This window comes from Myripristis murdjan, chromosome 7 (genome assembly GCF_902150065.1).
Source record: "Myripristis murdjan chromosome 7, fMyrMur1.1, whole genome shotgun sequence".
Taxonomy (NCBI): domain Eukaryota; kingdom Metazoa; phylum Chordata; class Actinopteri; order Holocentriformes; family Holocentridae; genus Myripristis; species Myripristis murdjan.
Genome location: NC_043986.1, coordinates 18218464 through 18240127, shown reverse-complemented (window position 1 = coordinate 18240127; position 21664 = coordinate 18218464). Strand labels below are relative to the sequence as shown.

Sequence of the window (21664 nt, the reverse complement as noted above, 5' to 3'; positions counted from 1 at the left end):
TAAATTATCAGTCCTTGAGTTTTTTTAAGCTCCATTTTACTAAGTAATTTAGTCTCATGTTGAGTCTTAAAATCTTGTTTTACTTAAAATAAGTGCCCCCCCCACCCCCCCCCCCACCCAAAAAAAAAAACAAAAAAAACAAACAAAAAAAAAGCAGCTTGCGATAATCCCACTTGTCTCAGGAATTTGTGTGGGAACAAGTACAAATATGTTGAAACAAGGTAAAATGATGCAGAGCAACCCAATAGTATCAAGAAATTCATAATTGGTACAAAAAAAAAAAAAAATCTGGAAACAAGTTTATTAGCATCATAAAAAAGTGGGATTACCTCATCCCACTCTCTGATTTTTTTTTTTCACTTGTTTTAAGAAAATCAATATTTTAACACTGAATATGAGACTGAATGACTTGTTAGGATGGAGATTTTTGCAGTGTGAATAGAGTTTTTCACAGAGATACGTGTGCTTTCGCTTTGAATCAACAGTATAAAACATAACATCATCATCATCGGAACGGTCCACCTACACTACAATAACTCTGTATCTGTCGGTGGAATGTCTTGGAAGTTGCGTGGTTTCTGTGTTAGTGGATTTATGGTGGGAGTGCGCATGCAGCGAGGCAGCAGTGTTGTGTGAATGTTCTGCAAATGTTGTGCATGACAACCTAGAGCTCCAGCGTTGATGCGTAGCGTGTTTTGACCAGAATGATAATGAAGTGTCCTCTGGAAAATCAATAGCTGCTCACCCCAGGCCTCACATAGGGCTCTTGGCATGATGTGAATCTGGCTGCTTCTGTTAGGCTTAACCACAGAGAACCGCTCCTGTACACCAGCCAACCAATGAAGGAATGAGACCCAGGGAAGGAAGGGGACAGAGACGGAGAGAGGGAGGGAGGGAGGGAGAGCGAGAGGCGGGTGACACTTAGATAAATGAGCAAAGTTAGAGGACGACGAAAAATAACACCAAGCTAAGCATTTTTTGCTGTCAGTCAATAGCGGGAACGTCTCCTTGTGCCTGCACTGTCCTCCTCAGCATCCGCTCCGGGTCAGAGGTCGCACATGCACTTGGCTAACACCAACACTGTTGTGTGATGTGCAGCACCTTGGGGTATAGGACATTCAAGATAGCTGCTCCACCCAGTGTGAAACAAAAAGATTTCTATTTTGAGGATCCTTCCCTTCAAAATCGAACGCCATTGTTTTTATTGTATTTCTCTGCAGAGTCAAAGAGCTCCTCCCTCTAGAAAGCGAGCAGTGATTCAGTGCTGAGCTGCCTCCAAACTGTCGGCTCCTATAACGCTCCAGTATGTGCATTTCCCCATGCCTTTCCCAGGGGCCTACGGGCCCACAGTAATGAAAAAGGCTGGTAGAGAGCTGGCTGTCAGGTTTGCTTAGTGTGCTGTGTGTTTGGACTAATGTGCTGCTTGATAGTGCCTCCCCCCGCTGATACCTTTTCTCCAGTAGGAAATCGGTTCTGGGACACATGCTGTTCATGTGGTCCCCCGCACAGACCGTCCCTCTCCCTCCATCTGGGCCTGCTAATGGGTGTGTTGTTAACATCTCTACCCGCCTCTGTTTGTCTCCAGATGTAACAACGAGAACGAGTGGTATCAGATACACGAGAACATCATCCGGAAGTCCAACACCAAGTACTCAGCTCCCAGCACCAACTATGGTAAAATTTCTGTTTCACATTTCTCTGTTTCTTCTCTACAGCTCAGTTTGCACTAGTCTTTTCCCATTGGTTAGAGCAGTAACTAAAGGCAGTCAGCACTTGCATTAGAGGAATATGATGCTCTCATCCAGAATAGCTTGAGTAAGCAGGTACTTCCAAGTTTTGCTCAAAACAGGACACATTGCTGTGAACATTACACAAACCTGACAAGATTATGCTGTGAAAAAAGAGAGATTTTCTTGGGCTTTAGCAAATTGCTTAACATCAGTGCTTCATGCCCCCATGCACATGACTACCAAATAGAAAAAAATACAAGTATGTGAAAGTAAATTGAAAGAGTCTCAAACTCATATTGTAGCTCACAGTAAATTTTAACCTCTTCAACTCTCCCATTGGCTGGTTCATCATTACTAATGCATGCTGTGCAGTCAAGCTTTGTTTAAACCCATAGAAGCTGATTTAAATCTCTAGTGGAGATCCCAAGGTTTCCAAAGATACCAAATATGTCCTGGCGAATTACAGGGGAAAGTGTATAAAATGATGCACAAGACATGTAGATGTTTACTATTTGATGTAATGGTGCGGCCATAAAACATCATCTCTGGTTTAAATATTTCACTCAATATAAGTGTGATGTAGCTTCAATGAGGCGCTGCAACCAGCAGATGCAGAATGTGTGTGTGGAAGACTGTCAGGCGTTATGGGAGAAAATGTCTTTTGTAACTTTGAAGCTGCTTCAGGGTCAAATCAAGTTCACAGGCTTAAAAAACATAACATGTTGCACAATGCGGAAAAAATGGAAGTAAAAATAGTCGACATCACAATTTACATTACAAAAACAGAGATTACTCTATAGTAAGCACAAACACTGAAAAAGAGTGTGTGCAAGTCACAGTCTCATATACATTCCTTGTGTTACAGTGGTAGCCAGCTAAGACCAACATGCACATAAAAATATCCAAACAAGTGAAATAAAAACATTCAGCATCTCAAACATGCAATTAAATCCATGTTCAGAGTGCACCAGGCAGGTTGTGCTGTCGTTTTTGCGGACAGTATTTGACATGGGTTGCCGGGTAACACGAGAAAAATTAGGCTTAATGTATGAAGTAGATTAGATCACCTCTAAGTCTTATCTGGCGATTTTCACACAAAACACCCATTAGATTGGATATACCGTATGTGTCAGGAAACAGGAGATTAACAGGAGAATGGTCCAAAGGGGTGGAGGACACACATTTTTTTTTTGATTTAGTCTGGTTTTAGTCTTTTGTGTCCATGTGACTTATAGTTCAAGTCATACTTTAATCATTTCCTTTTGATATAGTCTCGTTACTGTTAAGTTGACTGAATCTCTGATTATATTAGTCTACACAGTCATTAAAAAAAAAAATAAATTAGGGTGTTTAAGTCCGCTTCATCATCTGCTTGAAAAAAGGGGTGTCTGACGTATATGTTAGTCACGATTTCCACTGAGTATATTAACACTGAAAGGAAGTAGTGACAGGTATAGGACACCGTGCTAAGGGGAAAATACGTTTGATGTTCCTTGATACATTCAACTAATTAACAGGTCTAGTTTGTGCAGCTGAAGCCCTGAACTGTCCTAGGGCTCTCCAAAGGGTGAATTAGGCGTTCTTTGTAGTATTGATGACTATATTGTAATATCTATTTAATTATAAGCTGAAAGGGAAAAAAAAAAATACATAATGACTGATGGCTCGGTTTAGCACAGGGTCAGCCTCACAAAGACAGAGGATGCATTGCAAAGAAACATCGGAAACATTGCCTTTAATTTTGAATGATTATCCGTCTTGGCGTGTGAAATTTGCAAAATGGCATCACTGAAAAAGTGAATCGTGCCGATTCAGTGTTCCTTCTCTATTTTATTAGCATTTCACAAGCCAGCATATGACTCACCAAACACTGTCACCACATTTGTACCATACCCTTATTTTTCTTGCCTCCTTACTTAATACCACAACACCATCTCTATCTCTTCTCTCCCTTTTCCCTGCCTTTGATTACATCTCTCCATCCATTCTCCTGTCTGTCTTTCCCTCCCCCACATTCTGACTAATGTCCCTTAAATACCTCTCTGTGCCTCCCTCCTCCTCTCTCCCTTCTTTTTTACCCTCCTTGATCTCTGTGTTCTCTCTTTCTATTCCCTTTCCCTCCCACACCCCTACACCTCCTCATACACCCTTTCCCACACTTACCCCCCATACGCTAACACACACACACACACACACGCGTGCCCGCACACACATATGCTTACATTCTCCCCCTCTGTCTCCAGGCCTCATCATTTCCTTGCAGCTGCTTCGGGGTGAGCTGGAGCAGATCAGACGGGAGAACCAGGCGGTGTTCAGCAGGGCCCTGGCACTCACACGCAAACTGGGTTTCCCAGATGTCATTCTGCCAGGTAAAGATGGCAAAGGAGAGGTGCAATACAGACTGAGAGGATCAGGCAGGAGGTTAACACCAGAGGGCACATGGGTGGGAGGTATGGAGAAAGGGTAAGGTCATATTGGATCAGGGATAGGAGAATACAGATGGAGGAGGAAGGGGGATACGGTAGGTGGAACAGTGGGGAAGGGAAAGGAATCAAACAGGATGGAGCAGGGTGGACTGAAGTGAGAAACACTTGGTTCAGATGAAAAAAACAACAACATGGATCTGTTTCATAGAAGATGTTGCGCGGCGGAGGAATACAGTCCATTTTTCAGTTGTTCTCTCCCCATTTGCATAGGATCAGCATTTAGGTCAGGTGCTGAGCAAAGCGCAAGCCGAGGTGTTCAAAGATAACCAAAGAGCGAGCAGGGGGAGAAAGAGAGAGAGCGAGGTGTGTGTGTGTGTGTGTGTTTATTTCGGTTTGTTTCATCAGCCAGCATTGCTCTCTGCTTGCTTTCTGTTTGAGGCTGTATGGCGCACACCTCTCCTCTCCCCTCCTTTTTCCCAGTCAGTCTGAAATACCTCACAATACCGCTCTCTGTGACTCATCTGTCCCCTAGGAAATGACTTGGATATAAATAACTATAATCTGATCTTATAAATAACTGCAATATCTTCCACCACTGTTGCCACTGATATTTATTCCATTAAGCACTGACCTCACAAAGGATGCTGTGACAGATACAGTGTATTACAACTCAAGAAGGTTGTTTTTCATTGACCACAACAATGACGTGTGGTGCCAACCCCAGTGTGGTGCCTGCACAGCACCCTAATTTATGTTGACCACTCAGTTCATCTGTGATAGCAGCGGCTGACAGTAATGTCCATGCACATGTATGTTATAACTTATTAACAGAAACGAGGCAGGAGGCATGTTTCTTTATCCTGAGCTAAGAGTTTCTGTAGGTGTCTTAGTCTTGTTTTTGTGACCAGCAGTGACACTGAGGTGTAAGCCACTCACGCTGAACAGAAATCTTGTTCGAGTACTATTGTGTTTGACCTAAACTGAGTTCTTCCTGTGTGTGTGTCCCAGGTGACACCCGTAACGACCTGTATCTCACCCTGGAGCGAGGGGAGTTCGAAAGAGGGGGCAAGAGCGTCCAGAAGAACATCGAAGTCACTGTTTATGTACTGTATGCCGACGGGGACACACTCAAAGTATGAAAAGCACCATTACTCTTTCCCTGATTTCTATTATTTTCAACATACCACATCCTGGTCATCACCAGGGTTGGAAATAACTAAGTCATTAAGTATATTTCAAATCAAATAAATTTTAAATGACAATACTGCAAAAAATCTCCATCTTAAAGAATAATTTTGTCTCATATTCAGTCTTAAATCTGCCAGTTTATAATGCAGTCACTTTGGGAAAACATATTGTTTGTAAAAAGTGGATCAGTAACTTTCACTCTGAGTACATTTTAAATTAGCTGCTTTACTTTTATTTTTTACAGCATTTTTACAGTATTACTGCCTTCTTATATAAGACACCAGAAAAGAAACAGTACTTGTACTTGAGTAGCAGTTTCTGGTACTCTTTCCACCACTGCTCATCACCATCCATCCACACAGTGTGCTGTATATCCCAATAAAGACAAGCTGCCATGTTCCTGTCCCCCTCAGGACTGCATCAGTCTGGGCAGCGGGGAGCCAAACACCAGTGAGTATCGCTCCTTCGTCCTTTACCACAACAACAGCCCTCGCTGGAGTGAGATGGTCAAGCTGCCCATCCCGATAGACCGCTTCAGAGGGTCCCACCTACGCTTCGAGTTCAGACACTGCTCCAGTGAGTCAGGAATGCTGAGCAGTGACAATCATCCCCAGGCGGATGATTTTATTAGGACTGATAACGTTTTGCTCAGGGCTATGCATGTATTGCATGTGCAGTGTGGATGTAAGCATGATAGTCCACGTGTCTCGTTTCAGCTAAAGACAAAGGGGAGAAGAAGCTTTTTGGTTTCGCCTTCACCCCTCTGATGAGAGAAGACGGGACCACGCTGTCGGATGAGAGCCATGAGCTGTATGTCTACAAGGTGAGAGCAGGACTGAAACACTTCACACACTTGGCAGAGGAAGAGACATGGAGCCTTGCATGAAATGTAATAACCGCTGAAAAATGTAATAACTTAAAAATTGCATAATATGTTCCTCTAAGTAGATAGATAATGCAGTAAAAGTGCTAATAAATTTACATGTGATGTAATCACATCATATCATTACATTAGGCAGTAATTGTTACTTCAGAAGGGATGTAACATTTTTAACTGGTTATGCAATAATAATGACAAATAATGTAATACCTCATTGAGAAGAGTTTAATAAGTCAGTGTTATAACCACAGCTGAATCAATATATTGATTTGCTGGTATTGCCTTGTCTTGTCATTTTGTCAGCTTTATACGATCCAGGTTCCACCTTGACCTCAGCTACATTAACAGTATGCACATTTCATTCATCAATTCAATTCTTCAGTAACCTTTTATTTAAAGGTTGTCATCTATACTAGAGGATCCCTAGCCCTGACACTCGTTTTTAACCTGACTAAAAAACTTTTTAACCTGACTAAAAAAAATGACTATTTTTAGCATGATATTGATCATACCTAAAGATGACTACTGTACAGGCACAGTTTATCAGGAATCAGTCACTTTAAATCCTAAAGTATTGGTATAACCTTTCAAAAAGCCATACTGGTTGAACCCTAGGTGCTATTTTTACATCATTTGTTAAAAAAAATATATTGTATACACCTCACTTATAAAATTAAAATCACTGGTTAATGCAATAATGTTATGAATAACATTATGACATGTAATTCCAATTTGTGCAAATTTAGAGGGACCCTTTATTGTCTGTCAATAAGTTGTTACATTATCCCTCTGTTATTACAGTTTCAGCTGCTGCGTGCCTCAGAGGTTCAGAATAAGCGTAGTACAGTAGTCATCATGCTATATTTAGGAACACTGTATTCCAAAGATTTTTTTTTTCCAAACGTAGTCGTACCTGCCAACTTGGAGTCCAGAAATAGGAAGATTTTCAAAACCTCGGGTGGGGGTTGGGGCGTGGGGAGGCTGATTCAGCGACCTTATTTCAGTTTGATTTACCTCTGAAAATGCACTATGACAGCCAGTGTTTTCTCAGTAATTTCTATGCAGCTTTGGTGCTTTTGAGCGACAATTCCACATTTGCCCCTTATCTGTTGCTGTTTGGGCCTATTTTATGATTCAAGTGGAGGTGCTACTGCCAAAACACTGAACCATACTTTTTTTAGTTTTAGATAATAGTACGACACAGTTACAAAGTTTATTTTAATTTCACATTTCCTCCTGCAGTGGTGGTAATTTCCTTGCTGTGGTGACACACCACTGCTAAACGAATACAAAGAAAACACTGATGACTACTGCATCTTTTTATCTCTTGTACAAACTTGTTATATTTGGAAAAAAACACATACAGTATCATTTCACCATCTAGGCCTTTCATAGAAAAGGGAGGAATTCATTTCACACATGCCCACAACTAATTAAAATTGCATTATTATTATACTACGCATTTGCCAAATGGAAGCGGATGTAAAAAAAACTTTTTTTTTTTTTTTTTTTTAAGCAATGTACATCAAGACCAGCCTAGATCTCACTTTGCTGTCTGTAGCTTCCCAAGACCTTAAACATGATGGTGTTTTGCCTAAATCAGGAATAGTCTGTCTAATGTGGATTATGTAGATTATTTTTTGGTGTATTTTCATGTACTTTAGGAACAGAGGCAGAAAGTTCAAAGCTGAGATATTTTGTGTTACAGTTTCATTGTAGAGTAAATGGTAAAATTTTGAAATTTGATCACATTATGGAGGAAAACTTGCAGAAATGAAAGCCCAGGGGAAAACTGAGAGGGGGGCATGACAAAAATTTGGAAGGGTTGACCAGTGTGACCGTAGTGGATGTCTGACTCCTTCCTGTCTGTCCTCATCCGTCCTGCGTGCCGCACAGTGTGATGAAAACGCCACCTTCAGTAACCAAGGCCTGTACCTGAGCATGCCCTGCTGCAAGGAGGACTTCAACAGCTGCCCCAACCTGCCGGCCAACCTGCCCTTCCAGAGGAGCCCCAAGGAGACCTTCTGGGTGTCCACGTTGCTGTGCTCCACCAAGCTCACCCAGAACGGTGCGTGACGTGCTGCGGCCGAGTTTCACTGTCCTGCTCTGCTCTGTGCATCCGGTTCTCTTCTATTGTGTTCTTTTCTGTTCCTTTTGCTTGTTTGCTATTCTAATCTGTTCATTTGGTTCTATACAGTTCTTTTCTACTCTGTTATGTTCATTCTATTCTATTCTATTCTATTCTGTTCATTTGGTTGTATTGTATTCTATTTGAATTATTCAGTTGTATTTTATTTTATTGTGTTCTGTTCTGTTCATTTGGTTATATTCTATTCTATTTTCGGCCATTTGGTTCTGTTCTGTTCTGTTCTGTTCTTTTCTGTTCATTCAGTTCTGTTCTATTATGTTCTTTTCTGTTCCTTTGGTTGTTTTCTATTCTAATCTTTTCATTCAGTTCTATGCTGTTCTCTTCTACTCTGTTACGTTCATTCGGTTCCATTCTGTTCTGCTCTGTTCTGTTCATTCGATTGTTTTCTGTTGTATTCCGATTTATTCTAATCTGTTCATTCGGTTCTACTCTAATGTTCTGCTTTGTTCAATCGGGTGCTTTCTGTTGCATTTGGTTCTGTTCTGTTGTATTCTGTTTGCTCTTTTCTATTCTACTCTGTCCTGTTCATTCGGTTCTATTCTATTCTTTTCTGTTCTGTTCTGTTTATTTGATTGTTTTCTATCCTTTTACATTCTAATGTGTTCATTTTGTTCTATGCTGTTCTGTTCAATGCTGGTCATTCGGTTTTGTTCTGTTCTGTTCTGTTCTGTTCTGTTGTTCTAATCTATTCTATTCCACTCTGTTCTGCTCTGTTCCTTTGGCTGTTTTCTATTCTATTCTATTCTATTCTATTCTATTCTATTCTATTCTATGCTGTTCTGCTCTGTGTGTTCAGTGGACCTCCTGGCGCTCCTGAACTGGAAGGCCCATCCGGACCGGGTGCTGGATATCCTCGGTCGGCTCCGTCAGATCAGTGGAGAGGAGATCGTCAAGGTCAGTGTCCGCAGGTCACATGACAGCACAGGCTCAGAATATTAAACTTAAAGAGCAAAATCGTAAATAACCAACGGTGTTTAGCCTGAGGAAGAACCTACGATTTGCTGATTTTAAATTCGCAGTCTTGAATTATTAAAGATTATTGATTATAGTTGAAATTCCTGGAGGATAGGGCTTGCTAGATAAAATAATCTTTTAGCAGCCTGCTTAACTCCTTGTTGCTGAAAATATATTACATTTCTTGTAGAGCTGACAAATAATGTATGTATTTTTTTTTTTTATCTCCCACCATTTAAAAGTCTATATTTAAGACTATTTAGCCGTCACATTGTCATTTTATAAGTCTCTATTGAGATGTACCCGTTTGTGGGGCAACCCTTTGTTTCTATTTTAATTGCAGACAAGGCCTTTATCTTTGTGATGGTTTTGCTGAGTCTTGTTCCCTTTTTCCCTGCAGTTCCTGCGAGATGTCCTGGATACGCTTTTTTGTCTCTTAGATGACAACACCGATAAATACGGACCGCTCGTTTTCCAGTCACTGGTAAACAGCAGCTCACTGTTTTAATGAAGCACAGCCGTACTCATACTTTAAATGATGCAGTGTGAGTGTAAGCTTCATAAATAAGTCTAACATCTGTTTACTTGTGCATGTGCAGGTATTCATCATTAACCTGCTCAGGGACAGTCGCTTCTACCACTTCAGACCTGTCATGGACTCCTACATTCAAAACCACTTTGCAGGAGCTCTGGCTTACAAGTAAAACAATATATATCTACATCTTTTCTGTTTTAATGAACGTCATTGAGAGAAGGATCTAGATTTAGATACCTTTACGTTGCAGATGTTGTTGACTCTCAAAATGTGCATTTACAGAGAACTGATCCGCTGTCTAAAGTGGTACATGGACCGATCTGCTGAGGTTGTCAGACAGGACCACATCCAAGAGGCCATGAGGGTAAAGCTCACATTAAAATCACACACAAACACCCACCGTCCTTTTTAAGGCGCTGAGTGGTAGAATAAAACAAGTCGATTCTTTCAAAGGAGATTAGCATAAAGAAATGGTCGCTAGGAGAGGGTCTGACAAGCAGGCCTGATAAGGAGTAATGTGAAGCCATATGAGGCGAGAGGAGGCGAGCTCCCTTCTCAGGAAAAGGCTAATCAAAGGAAGTTATCAATACTTCATCACTGGAGGCATTGATGTGCAGAGTGCAGCGTGTTCACGTAGACCTTGAATTTCATGTTGCCTCTGTGATGAGATTATAGAGGGAGATATTCAGTTACGAAACCTGAAGATCGGAAACATCTCCATCATGCATTGATTTCCTCTGGAGGGTAAAGCGCAGGCTCATCCGGTGCTTGCTCCTCGTCCCTTAAGGGAACTGCAAGATGATACGATACAACATGTACCTCGGCTGACTGTTTCTCTCTGTGTGTGTATTCCGCCGCCCCTTCCCCCTCCCAAGGCTCTGGAGTACCTGTTCAAGTTCATTGTCCAGTCCCGCATCCTGTACTCACGAGCCACCTGCGGGATGGAGGAGGAGCAGTTCCGGGCAAGCATCCAAGAGCTCTTCCAGTCCATCCGCTTCGTCCTGAGCCTGGACAGCCGCAGCTCTGAGACCTTGGTCTTCACGCAGGTCAGATAGTTAACAGCTCGTGACACGGAGTTTCTCCCTCTGCTGCACTTTGACATCTTTGTAGAGGCTGTCACGGGGATGGTGTTTATCATTTGCTTGGCAATCGTATATATCTTTGGTTGTCATGTTTTATTTATTCATCTTTTCAGTTTGCTTTCATGTGTCACAAGTTGATTTGTTTCACTTTTGTTCACTTTTTGTTGAAGTCATTTTTTTCTTTCTTTCTGTGCATTGTTTGATTGACGCTACAATCCCTTTCCCTTTATTGTACCCTATTCCCTGGTTTGCTCTTGGACAGTTTAGGGGTGTGATCAGCTGCATGCCTTTCTGTGGTCATGCTCCGGGGCTCTCGTCTGTCTCAGTAAGTCACAGCGCCCCCCTGTGTTGGTCCCACAATGCAGCAAAGGCTGCGCATCCTTCAACCTGCTGAAATAAGATGACGTTTTCCCTAGTCACGGATATGTCGACACTTTTTTAGTTTTGTGTATTGTATTTCAAACTATGAAGAGGGAAACTATGAGATTATGCCTGTATAAGTAGATTAAATGTATTTCCAGCCAAGACACTAACATCTTGGGTGTGCTCCCTTTTGAATATGAATGGCACAGTTAAATTTGGGCTAAAGTGCTTTGTGTCTGTGTCACGTTGAAGCGAATCCAATTTAATGTTTATGAGGTTCATTTCCACAATCAGAAATGTTAGAAATATATCTGGCTGTCACCGTAACAGGTTAAAAGTGGATTCCAAAATCTGTTTTTCTCTCCTTCTTCGCCCCCCACCCCTCGCCCTCCTCAGGCAGCGCTGTTGAACAGTTTTCCTGACATCTTTGATGAGCTGCTACAGATGTTCACCGTTCAGGAGGTAGCTGAGTATGTCAGGGGCACCTTAGGGAGCATGCCCAGCACGGTGGACATCGGCCAGTCTATGGATGTAGTCAAACTGCAATCCATTGCCCGCACAGTTGAGAGTCGCCTCTTCTTTTTCCCAGGTAAGAAAAAAAAAATGACAAGCAAAATATTTTTTCTCCGCAAAGATACCGAAACAGCATAATCTGAAACAAAAATCTACCTAATACAGTATAATTCTATGCAGCTATAATGTGTATGTGGCGCTTTCCTGTTTCACCTTCACACTCCGTCTCCTCTATGCTATTTTCTCTCACTCTCCTCCCTTCAGAGTCTCGTAGTATTTTGCTGCCAGTGGTACTGCATCACATCCACCTGCATCTGCGTCAGCAGAGGGAGCTGCTGATCTGCTCTGGGATCCTGGGCAGCATCTTCTCCATCATCAAGACGAGCTCTATGGTGCAGTACATTGTACCACAAGCACATTTAACATATATGATTACTAATTCACTACTACCCCCCTACAGTTTCTATTGATTTAAATGTTGATTAAAAATTGAATGGGAACACTGCAGTATGCATTTCACCTTCAGCATCTGTCTGTGTCTCAAATATTCCCTTAATATTTTTTCTGTTTTTCTTCCACATATTTCTGTTTTTGTCTCAGGAGTCTTCGGTTCAGGAGGAGGTGGAGATGATGGTGGAGAGCCTGCTGGATGTGCTGCTGCAGACTCTGCTGTCCATCATGAGCAAGTCTCAGTCCGTGGAGACTTCCAGAGGACAGCGCTGTCCCCAGTGCACCGCAGAGATAACGGTCAGGCTGCACTGCTGGATATGCACATTTACAACTTGCCTTTTTCAAATTGCGACCACGCAATGAAAACAATTGTGATCAATGATCATGTTGAGCTGACTGATCGCTGACTGGTCCCGTGCCTGTATCTGTCATTTTCTCATGTGCAGGGGGAGTACGTTTCCTGTCTTCTCTCTCTGCTCAGACAGATGACAGAGATCCACTTTCACCACCTACTCAACAACTTCCATAGCAAGGAGGAGCTCAAGGTAGGAAAACTGTGCCTGAGTCTCAGAGATGAGCAAGATTAAAGTGTTTTGGTGAAGCCTGCTTACTACATACCTAGACTGCATACAGTTTGCAAATGTATTACTCTCCAGGAGTTCCTGTTGAAGATCTTTTGCGTGTTCCGCAATCTGATGAAACTGACTATCTTCCCCCGGGACTGGAGTGTCATGAGGCTTCTGACTAGTCAGTAAGTCTGCTTTGCCATTTCTGTCAAGCTGTCTTTGTCACAGAGATGCTAAGGGAATACAACCAGCCATGAGATCACTCTCTTCAGATAATCCTGCTCTGAAGGTGATGTTTGTGTTGCAGGGTTGTTTTTTTCCTCATCTATTTTTGGCAGCCATCTTGTTTTGTAAGCTGAAGGCATAACATTTGCTGTGTTTTCTGCAGTATCATCGTAGTGACAACACAGTTTCTGTCTCCGGCGTTGCACAAGAACTTCTCTGAGGCGGATTTTGATTTCAAGGTGGGCATCTGAAGGAAACCCACCGCACCATATAATGGCCACAAAATATTTTAGAGTCTTCCATGATTGCGTTTATGAAACTATTGTTATCCCTTTAATGCAGCATTCAGTCTCTGTTCTTTTATGTTATTGCCAGGTGTGGAACTCATTCTTCAGTCTCACAGTGCTGTACATCAACCAGCCCAGTCTGCAGCTTGAGCCTCTCAGCCAAGCCAAGAGGAAGAAAGTCCTTGACAAGTAAGAAGCTCTTTTGTTTTTTTGTTTTTTTTTTGTTTGTTTTTTGGTGAGTCCTTTCTTCTGTCCTGAAGTCACAGACCTGATTAGTTACATATGTGACTGTCTTCATTTCTGTACTTGCTGTTCTTTTCTGCACAGGTATGGAGATATGAGAGTGATGATGGCCTATGAGCTCTTCAGCATGTGGCAAAAACTGGGTGAGCTTCAGCAGGAAGAAGACTGGCGGCATTTCAGACGCTCAAGATAAATGCCACAGTTTTATTGTGACGTTTCAGATAAAAAATACAACATTTAGAGGCTTCATAGGCTCACTGTCAGGTAGCTTTTGTGAGGAGATACAGGCACAGCACAGGCTGCTCTGTTAAAGACAGTCACTGAGATCCACCCATGGATGAGGTAATATCAGACTTATTCATCAATTATGCATTGACCGATGAATTCATAGTATTAATCTTAACATTCATGAATCATTCCCTAGTCAGTGCTACGTGGGCAAAGCGAATCGTGGGAGATACAAGAAACACTTTTATTATCACACCGTTAAAGTTAAAAACACTATTTGTTACAGAAGGAAGCCCGACTATTACATCTCGTTAAATCTTTTAAAGAATTACTCAAATTCATAAGAAGGGATTAATGGATAAATCTTCATTCGGTCCACAGGGGGCCGTAGTGTGGAGATTATAAATCCAAAAGAGTTCCCTTCGGGGAACCGTCTTTCCGTGTCTCCTCTTCATCTCTGAGGGAAAACATGCTCAGTTCCTGTGTAGCAGGGAGTTTTAATTGGGTTTCACCGAAAAATATCACAGCACAGCAGAGCGCATATTCAGCAACATTTATTGCTTTGTGAAATCTACAATGACCTCCTCGTCTATGTGACCCAGGTGACAACAAGCCCCACTTCATCCCGGGAATGATGGGCCCCTTCCTGGGAGTAACGCTGGTGCCTCAGATCGAGGTGCGAAATATCATGATTCCAATTTTCCACGACATGATGGACTGGGAGCAGAGGAAAAATGGCAACTTCAAACAGGTCACTGCTACATCATCGTGTTATTAACTGCAGATCCTGCGCCACAGCAGATGTCCTCGGCGGATTTTTTTTAACAAATTATTATGCGGTCGAATTCCCACATAATGCACTTACATCTTTTGGCTGAATGTGTGTGTGTGTGTGTGTGTGTGTGTGTAGGTGGAAGCCGAGCTGATGGATAAACTGGACAGCATGGTGTCTGATGGGAAAGGAGATGATAATCACAGAGAGCTCTTCAGCCTGTTGTAAGCATCAAACCTTTTTTTTTTTTTTTTTAGCTTTCAGAGCACCAGTCAAGTGCTACCAGGAATAATTCTGCTCTCATAGTATTTCTTCCTAAAATACGCCTGTGTGTTTTTTTCCCTGTGCCACTGCAGAACCCAGCTGTTTGGCCCTTACCCAAGGTGAGGTGTAATGCCTTCGCAGCCGAGGCCCAGAGGCACTTTGATTCATATCTGTTTATTTCTTGCACTTCTCACTGTAATATTTACCACCTTTAGTGAGAGCATCTCATTTTCTCCGTAGCCTCCTGGAGAAGATAGAACAGGAGACCTGGAGGGAGACGGGTATCTCGTTTGTCACGTCGGTCACAAGACTCATGGAGCGATTACTAGATTACAGGTACACCTTAGGTTGTCTTGCTCATCATCGCAATATTGATTTATGCCACCAAATTGCAGGATAGTAACAGAAAATCCGTTTTCGATGTTTAGGGACTGTATGAAAGGAGATGAGATGGAGAACAAGAAAATTGGAGGCTCTGTCAACCTCATGGTGAGATATTGATTTACAGTCTTTTTAGTGTTGGTTTTAGGACAAATGGGTCGTATTTATTTGCAAAACATGGAATTTGATTATGAGAAATAATTTTTCTGTTTAACCCCAGAACTTCTACAAGTCAGAGGTAAACAAGGAGGACATGTACATCCGCTACATCCACAAACTGTGTGACCTGCATCTTCAGGCAGAGGACTTCACAGGTAACAGAAAGACAGCAGGTTTACATGTGCTGTGCTAACAAGCTCGCGCACACGATGAGAGACGAAGCTGATAGTGTGCTTTGCTCTGACTTTTGCTCTGTCACCTCTCGACCCCACCACCAGAGGCGGCGTTCACCTTGCTGCTGTACTGGGAGCTGCTGCAGTGGGAGGACCGGCCCCTCAGGGACTTCCTCCACTACCCGTCTCAGAGCGAGTGGCAACGCAAAGAAAACCTCAGCCGTAAGATCCTCCACTACTTCAACAAGGGCAAGGCGAGTGAATTTTTTTTATCTTCATAACCTAATCCAGCGCTTTGTCTGAGTTCAAATCAGGTCTGTTGCCCCTGGAGAGCAGCAATACATAACATGGTGTTTTATTACTGGAACAATATCAGTTGGTTTCAGTAAGTAATCACTTTTCAACGAGAAATGTAAGGTGAAACTGAAACTAATTACAATAAAATACTAAGTAAAGTAGTTAAGTGAAAGTCAAAAAAAACTTAACAATAGCAAAACCAAGTACAAAGTGCTTCTTGGAGAGAAAAAATAAAGTAAAACAAAATAACAAAATTAATCATAAGATAGATGAAGAGCAAATTCAATTAAACTTGCAATTAAAAACAAATAAAATCCAGTAAAATAAACCTCAGATAAAATCAGGATATGCTTTCTGATAAAAGTACATTTTCAGAAGAGACTTTAAAGGAGTCACTCAGGCAGCATTGTTTCCTCAAGCAGGACGTCCCAGAGCTTTGGGGCCCTGATGGCAAAAGCTCTGTCCCGTGTAATTTTCAGCCTGGACTCTGAGGAGACAGGAGATCTTGGCTGCTGGATCTCAAACTACACAGAGGTTCATAACGGGGGAAAAGGTCTAAAATATAATGTTGGGTCAGGTCATGAAGGGTCTTCAAGGTGATCAGTCTGTACAGTCTGTAGTCGTTTCAAAGTATGTACTGCTGGTTGTTATCTCTCACCTGGAGTGAATCGTTCCCAAACAATAACTTGTTAATTAAACCATAATACATCAGGGGAGCAGACGGGCCTCGTAAAATCACTCTGAAGCTGTTTATCCACCTTTTTACCAGCTCCTCCCTGTGCCTCCGCCTCATTTCGCTGGTTGTCTGTCATTTGTGATGTTTTTTGCTCTCTCTTGTTTTAGTCTGTATTATTTTTGCTGTAAGCACTTTGTGACAAATCTGTCCTTAAAAAACTCTTCAGGAAAAAAAAAAAACTGAGTGTACCTGTCTTTCACCTGTCTGAATTTCATTAAATTAATACATTCCTTAACTAGCTAAATGAATAAATCTTGACACAGCTCCCCTTCACAGCTGCGTAAATGTTTAGGGTGCTGGTCAAGTGCAGGAAAAAGCAAAGAATTCAAAATGTATGAAGCTAAGCCCTGCAAGTTGTGGTTTGGTACAAGAAGCCCATTTGTTATAACTGGTTTGTAGGTTATGACACATAACAGGACAAGATATGGGTTACAACATAATTCATTTATTTTAAAGTAACCAAAGTTAACTAAAGCCTGCTAAAATGTTATGAGGTGTGGTAGTCATCAGTGGTGTCAGCGTGTGTGTGTATGAGTGAAGAGAATAGTGTTGGGTTGTTGAATGGTGAATAAAATTGAAGACAAAAATGTGGGGTGTGGAGAGAATGGAGCAATTTACTCCTCTCTCTCCCCGACTGGGAGGAATTGGGGCCGCTTTCATACACGGGGAACACGGAGCCCAGGTGTCCCTAATGTCCCATAAGTGTGCCTGCTGGGCGCCTGCAACACAAAACACACAGACAAAAACAAGCCAGGCAACCCAGCAGCCACAGAGAGGCGGGGTTGTCGCATTTGGGTCATAATGGGTGCAAATCCAGTTAGACGTTATCGCACTGTTGACCAAAATCAGTTATGGCATTACCATTTTTAGATCTTTTGGTGTCCCTAAAAATAAAATTTTTCCTTTTATTATTTGTAGCAGTTGAGCTAAATCACAAAAGACAGTTGAACGGGGAAGCATATAAAATCACTTTCCTAACATGATTGATACAGTCCTGTATGAAGCTTTTTGGCTCTTCTTTATCAAGTCAATGTCATGATATGGTAACAAGTCACCCCATGCCCTGCATCTTGGCACTGTTAAACATTTGGCCAGTCATCATCTCTTTTTCAGAAGTCTAATCGTTTTATGTATTCAGCCAGCCATGTGCTTGGATGGATTGCCTTTTTTCAGCTTCATTTTTATTATTTGAAGTGTTTTTGTTTCCCTAGTGTTGGAGACAAAGTCATAACTGCTGATTGGTGAAATAGAATCATCGTTGTCTCCTGGCTTCGGCACCTGTCTTGTATTATGTCGGATCTGTCTGTACTGAAGGAAACACTGTAATATACTGTAGATACAAGCACGGAGCCTGTGTCCATGCCATAACAGAATAATACCAAATAAGGGTCAGATGTCTGCTCAAATCTGATTTGCTTCATCCTTGAATCGCTCCTCCACCGGCTGTTATTCAGCCACAAAATTAAATTAGTCGTCTAGTCCCTGTGCTTCGGAGAGGACAATGGCCTCTGGACTCGGGAGCGTCACAGGAGGAGACAAAAGTAAAAGGTGGCTTTCATTAACTCTTTGTCACCTTGTCTATTGTATGTAGCGCCACTCCTCAAGAAGAGATAACCAACTGGTCTGGATCCCTGGGTTCCTCTGCTTTCCCTGTAGGAATGTTAAAAAAAATGCACCCATGTCAAAAGGAAATCCATGAGCTTGAAAGTTATTCTGGTACCAGCCAGTCTTTCTGATTGAATCATTTACTTGAAGTTAAAGGAAAATACAGTTGTACAGACACCAGGCCATCTTTACAGTAACTACAGTGATTAAAAAAAAAAAAAAAAAAAGCAGGCTACATCCATGCTTCCTGCTAAGAAACTTTCCTCCCCTTCAGGGCTGCTGAGCTAAGACCGGTCCCTTTGCAGAGATCACATCGTTTGTGCTTTGTAACATTTTGAAGCCATATTGAATTCCAAGTGTGATATTATAAGTTCCTCTGGTTCTGACCTTTGCGGTTTAAATATAGCCCAGTAGGCAAGCGGCACTCTTGCGGTCAGACCTTTTCCACTTCTTTCAAAGGACTGAGCCTGATTGGCTGAAGTTTTTTGTATTCATGTCCGAATGCTGATTAAAAATTCAGCGAAATGCAGATTCATTAAGTTAACTGATTATTCAGCTACCCAGTGCTCTGCCATGTCTCCAGTCCTCTTGCGTTAATGAGTCTACCCACTGTAAATGCATGTAGACATAACCGCTCAATATTTGATACATATTTTTCCATCTAAAATGATGTTATAAGGCCAATCAGTTTCAAAGGTTTTACCATGTCCCCAGTCAGTGTTGTTATTTCTGTTGGAATCTCTTCACCCGTGCCAATCCAGTCGGCATGCATGCTTACAAATGAGAGCTTTGTTCAAACCCACGGAACTTCATTTTAAATTCCAGTGGAGATCACAAGGTTGCCAAAGATACCAAACTGGTCTGCTGCAGAATTACAGGGAAATGCATATAAAATGATGCACAAAACAGTTTGATATTTTCTATTTGATGTAATGGTGCAGCCATAAACCAGTGGCATCCGAGGTTTCAATATTTCACTCTATCAAAGAGCGGCTAAGCTTCAGTGAAGAGTTGCTTTGTGTGATAAAAGGTGATTTTTTGTGGCTTTAAAATTAGTGAAGGGGAAATTTAAGTGAAAATCAGACTACAAAGAGGTAAAACAGTGTTTCTTGTTTCATTTTCCAGTGTTGGGAATATGGAATTTCGCTCTGCCGGGAGCTGGCTTTCCAGTATGAGACTTTATATGATTATCAGAGCCTCAGCTGGATACGGGTGAGTAAGACGACCTGAGAGCTTTACCTGCTTCTTGTTTGTGTCACCTCCGTTATTATCATCCAGGTTTTGGCCACAATGCACACACAAGCATGTCATATCCACTGTTAAGAGATGAAGGTGAGATTTACAGCTCCCTCTCTCACCACCAACCTCTCTGTGTCTGCGGTGTGAAGTGTGAAGCAACAAACACAACATCAGAATTGTGTTATGTCAGAACTCCAGCAGACACCCACATGCATCATTAGCAACAACGCGGCATTCAGTAATGTGTGTGAGCAAATCATTATTCATCATGGCACTTTGCATATGTATCATTTTGTGACAGAAAATGGAGGCGGCATACTATGACAACATCATCGAGCAGCAGAGGATCGAACCTGAATTCTTCCGAATGGGCTTCTACGGAAGGAAGTTTCCCTTCTTCCTCAGGGTAAAACTTTTGAAAGCCAGTCTCATCATGTCCATCCTGACACAGTTGTGATTCTGCTGATTCCGCTAGTTACACTGCACTCACATACCTCTGCAGAAAACGGTATCGGCAGTAGTACCTTCAAGACAGATAGCCTCGGTGGGTAAAAATACGGCTAAATAACTGAAAATAAATCAGGCCGGGGAGCGACCCTGAATCCATGCCCAGCTGCAAAGCATAGAAGTTAAGGAAAATCCATCAATAGTTTAAAGAGAAGCTGAAATCAATTGGCTTAATCTTATTGGGGCATTAGGGAAGGCACAATAATTGATGTGTAGGTACCAAATCAATACCAAAATTGAGAGAACAATACCAGTGCTCATTTTTGTAGTGTCGATAGTATCATAACAGCTTGATATTTCACTCGGAGACTCTGTGTTCGTATTCTAATGTAGCCTTAGCCTGTACGTTTAATTACGGAAACACTTAAAGTTGCAGTCATGCTTACACAGCTTACACATGGACTGTGAATCAAAATGAGAGCACATAATCACACCATTGCTCTTACTGTTAAAGCAGGACAATTCATGAAGATCCTCTAACTTGAAATTAGTATTTTGTTGCGGTGTTTTGTTTTTTACTTGAAGGCTGCAGGCCAGGGTTGCACTTTAACTCAGTTTTCATATTCTAGTTTAGCCAATACGTTCAAATGCTAGAAACATATAAAGTTCCTGTTTGCTTGTTTATGTATATACACAATTTTTTGATAAAGTAGTTCGAGATGAATTGGATTTCTGTTTTTGCCGTGGTATCAAATCAGGTATTGAAAAACTGTGGTATTGGTATCAACAGAATTAAATTGTCTTATTGTTATCAACTACCATGCATCTGGCAGTGTGACTTCCCGAGTAGGCATAATTCCTCTTCATGTTATAAAAGTTGAGCAAGTAGTATAACACGCTGAGAGTCGTGCACAGCAGAATCACGCTGCTCTCCAAGATGTGAGCTTGCTATATTTACCTTTCACCTCAATCTGCTCCTCTCTTACGTAACTCTGTTGTCTTCTCTTCTCTTCAGAACAAGGAGTTTGTTTGTCGTGGTTATGACTATGAGCGGCTAGAGGACTTCCAGCAGAGGATGCTGGGAGAATTTCCACAGGCCATCGCCATGCAGCATCCCAACCAACCAGACGACACCATCCTGCAGAGTGATGCTCAGTGTATCCTGTTCCCCGTGGTTTCACACTTTTTAATGTTCCAGACCCCCAGGTTGACTTGCAGTCTGCCTTAGATCCCCATTTGAAGTGATTTTGCCCCAGAGACCCTGATATGCAAAAACATTTTGGTGATAAGTATTAAATTGCGTAGATACATAATGATAAAATAATCACTCATGATTTTTGTATCATAACAACATAGTGAATTAAAATAGAGTGGATTTAAACTATTCCTCATGTCGCTGAGCAGAGGCGGTCCTGGCTAGTTTTGCGCCCTGGGCGAACCATCCCCCACCCCCCCACCACATCAGGCCTATCATTTGTTAACATCCTATTAACTAAGAATAACACACTAGAAATTACTCATAAAGCTATATCACATATAGCTTACAAAATGTCATGTCAGTGTATAGGAAGTTATTTAGGTTACCATAGACCCACGTATAGCAAAAAAAATTTAAAATTCCACAGTCAGGACGTATTGTTTACCAAATCCACAGACTAACAGGCAATGTGAACTTGCACTTGTTGTGTTGCAAACACAAACTAGCCTATGGGTGAAATTAATTCCATGACATGATGCCTAAAATTTTAATAGTTGCTTGTTCAGCAAAACTA

At 41.8% G+C, this 21664-nt stretch overlaps 1 protein-coding gene across 1 annotated transcript in view; it reads left to right on the top strand.

Annotated features, from left to right (window-relative positions):
- The window catches only part of LOC115361991 (dedicator of cytokinesis protein 3-like), a 56171-nt gene that overhangs the window by 23121 nt on the left and 11386 nt on the right, over positions 1-21664 (top strand). Inside the window, exons 13-41 of the mRNA XM_030055737.1 lie at positions 1586-1674; positions 3974-4099; positions 5165-5289; positions 5758-5920; positions 6061-6167; positions 8121-8292; positions 9170-9267; positions 9728-9811; positions 9927-10027; positions 10145-10226; positions 10738-10908; positions 11704-11896; positions 12085-12212; positions 12421-12567; positions 12717-12815; positions 12927-13021; positions 13225-13300; positions 13437-13537; positions 13676-13734; positions 14422-14570; positions 14730-14815; positions 14948-14974; positions 15096-15191; positions 15284-15344; positions 15457-15550; positions 15674-15822; positions 19332-19418; positions 19747-19851; positions 20908-21049. Coding sequence (XP_029911597.1) covers positions 1586-1674; positions 3974-4099; positions 5165-5289; positions 5758-5920; positions 6061-6167; positions 8121-8292; positions 9170-9267; positions 9728-9811; positions 9927-10027; positions 10145-10226; positions 10738-10908; positions 11704-11896; positions 12085-12212; positions 12421-12567; positions 12717-12815; positions 12927-13021; positions 13225-13300; positions 13437-13537; positions 13676-13734; positions 14422-14570; positions 14730-14815; positions 14948-14974; positions 15096-15191; positions 15284-15344; positions 15457-15550; positions 15674-15822; positions 19332-19418; positions 19747-19851; positions 20908-21049 — 3212 coding nt within the window. The remainder of the gene's footprint in view (positions 1-1585; positions 1675-3973; positions 4100-5164; positions 5290-5757; positions 5921-6060; positions 6168-8120; positions 8293-9169; positions 9268-9727; positions 9812-9926; positions 10028-10144; positions 10227-10737; positions 10909-11703; positions 11897-12084; positions 12213-12420; positions 12568-12716; positions 12816-12926; positions 13022-13224; positions 13301-13436; positions 13538-13675; positions 13735-14421; positions 14571-14729; positions 14816-14947; positions 14975-15095; positions 15192-15283; positions 15345-15456; positions 15551-15673; positions 15823-19331; positions 19419-19746; positions 19852-20907; positions 21050-21664) is intronic.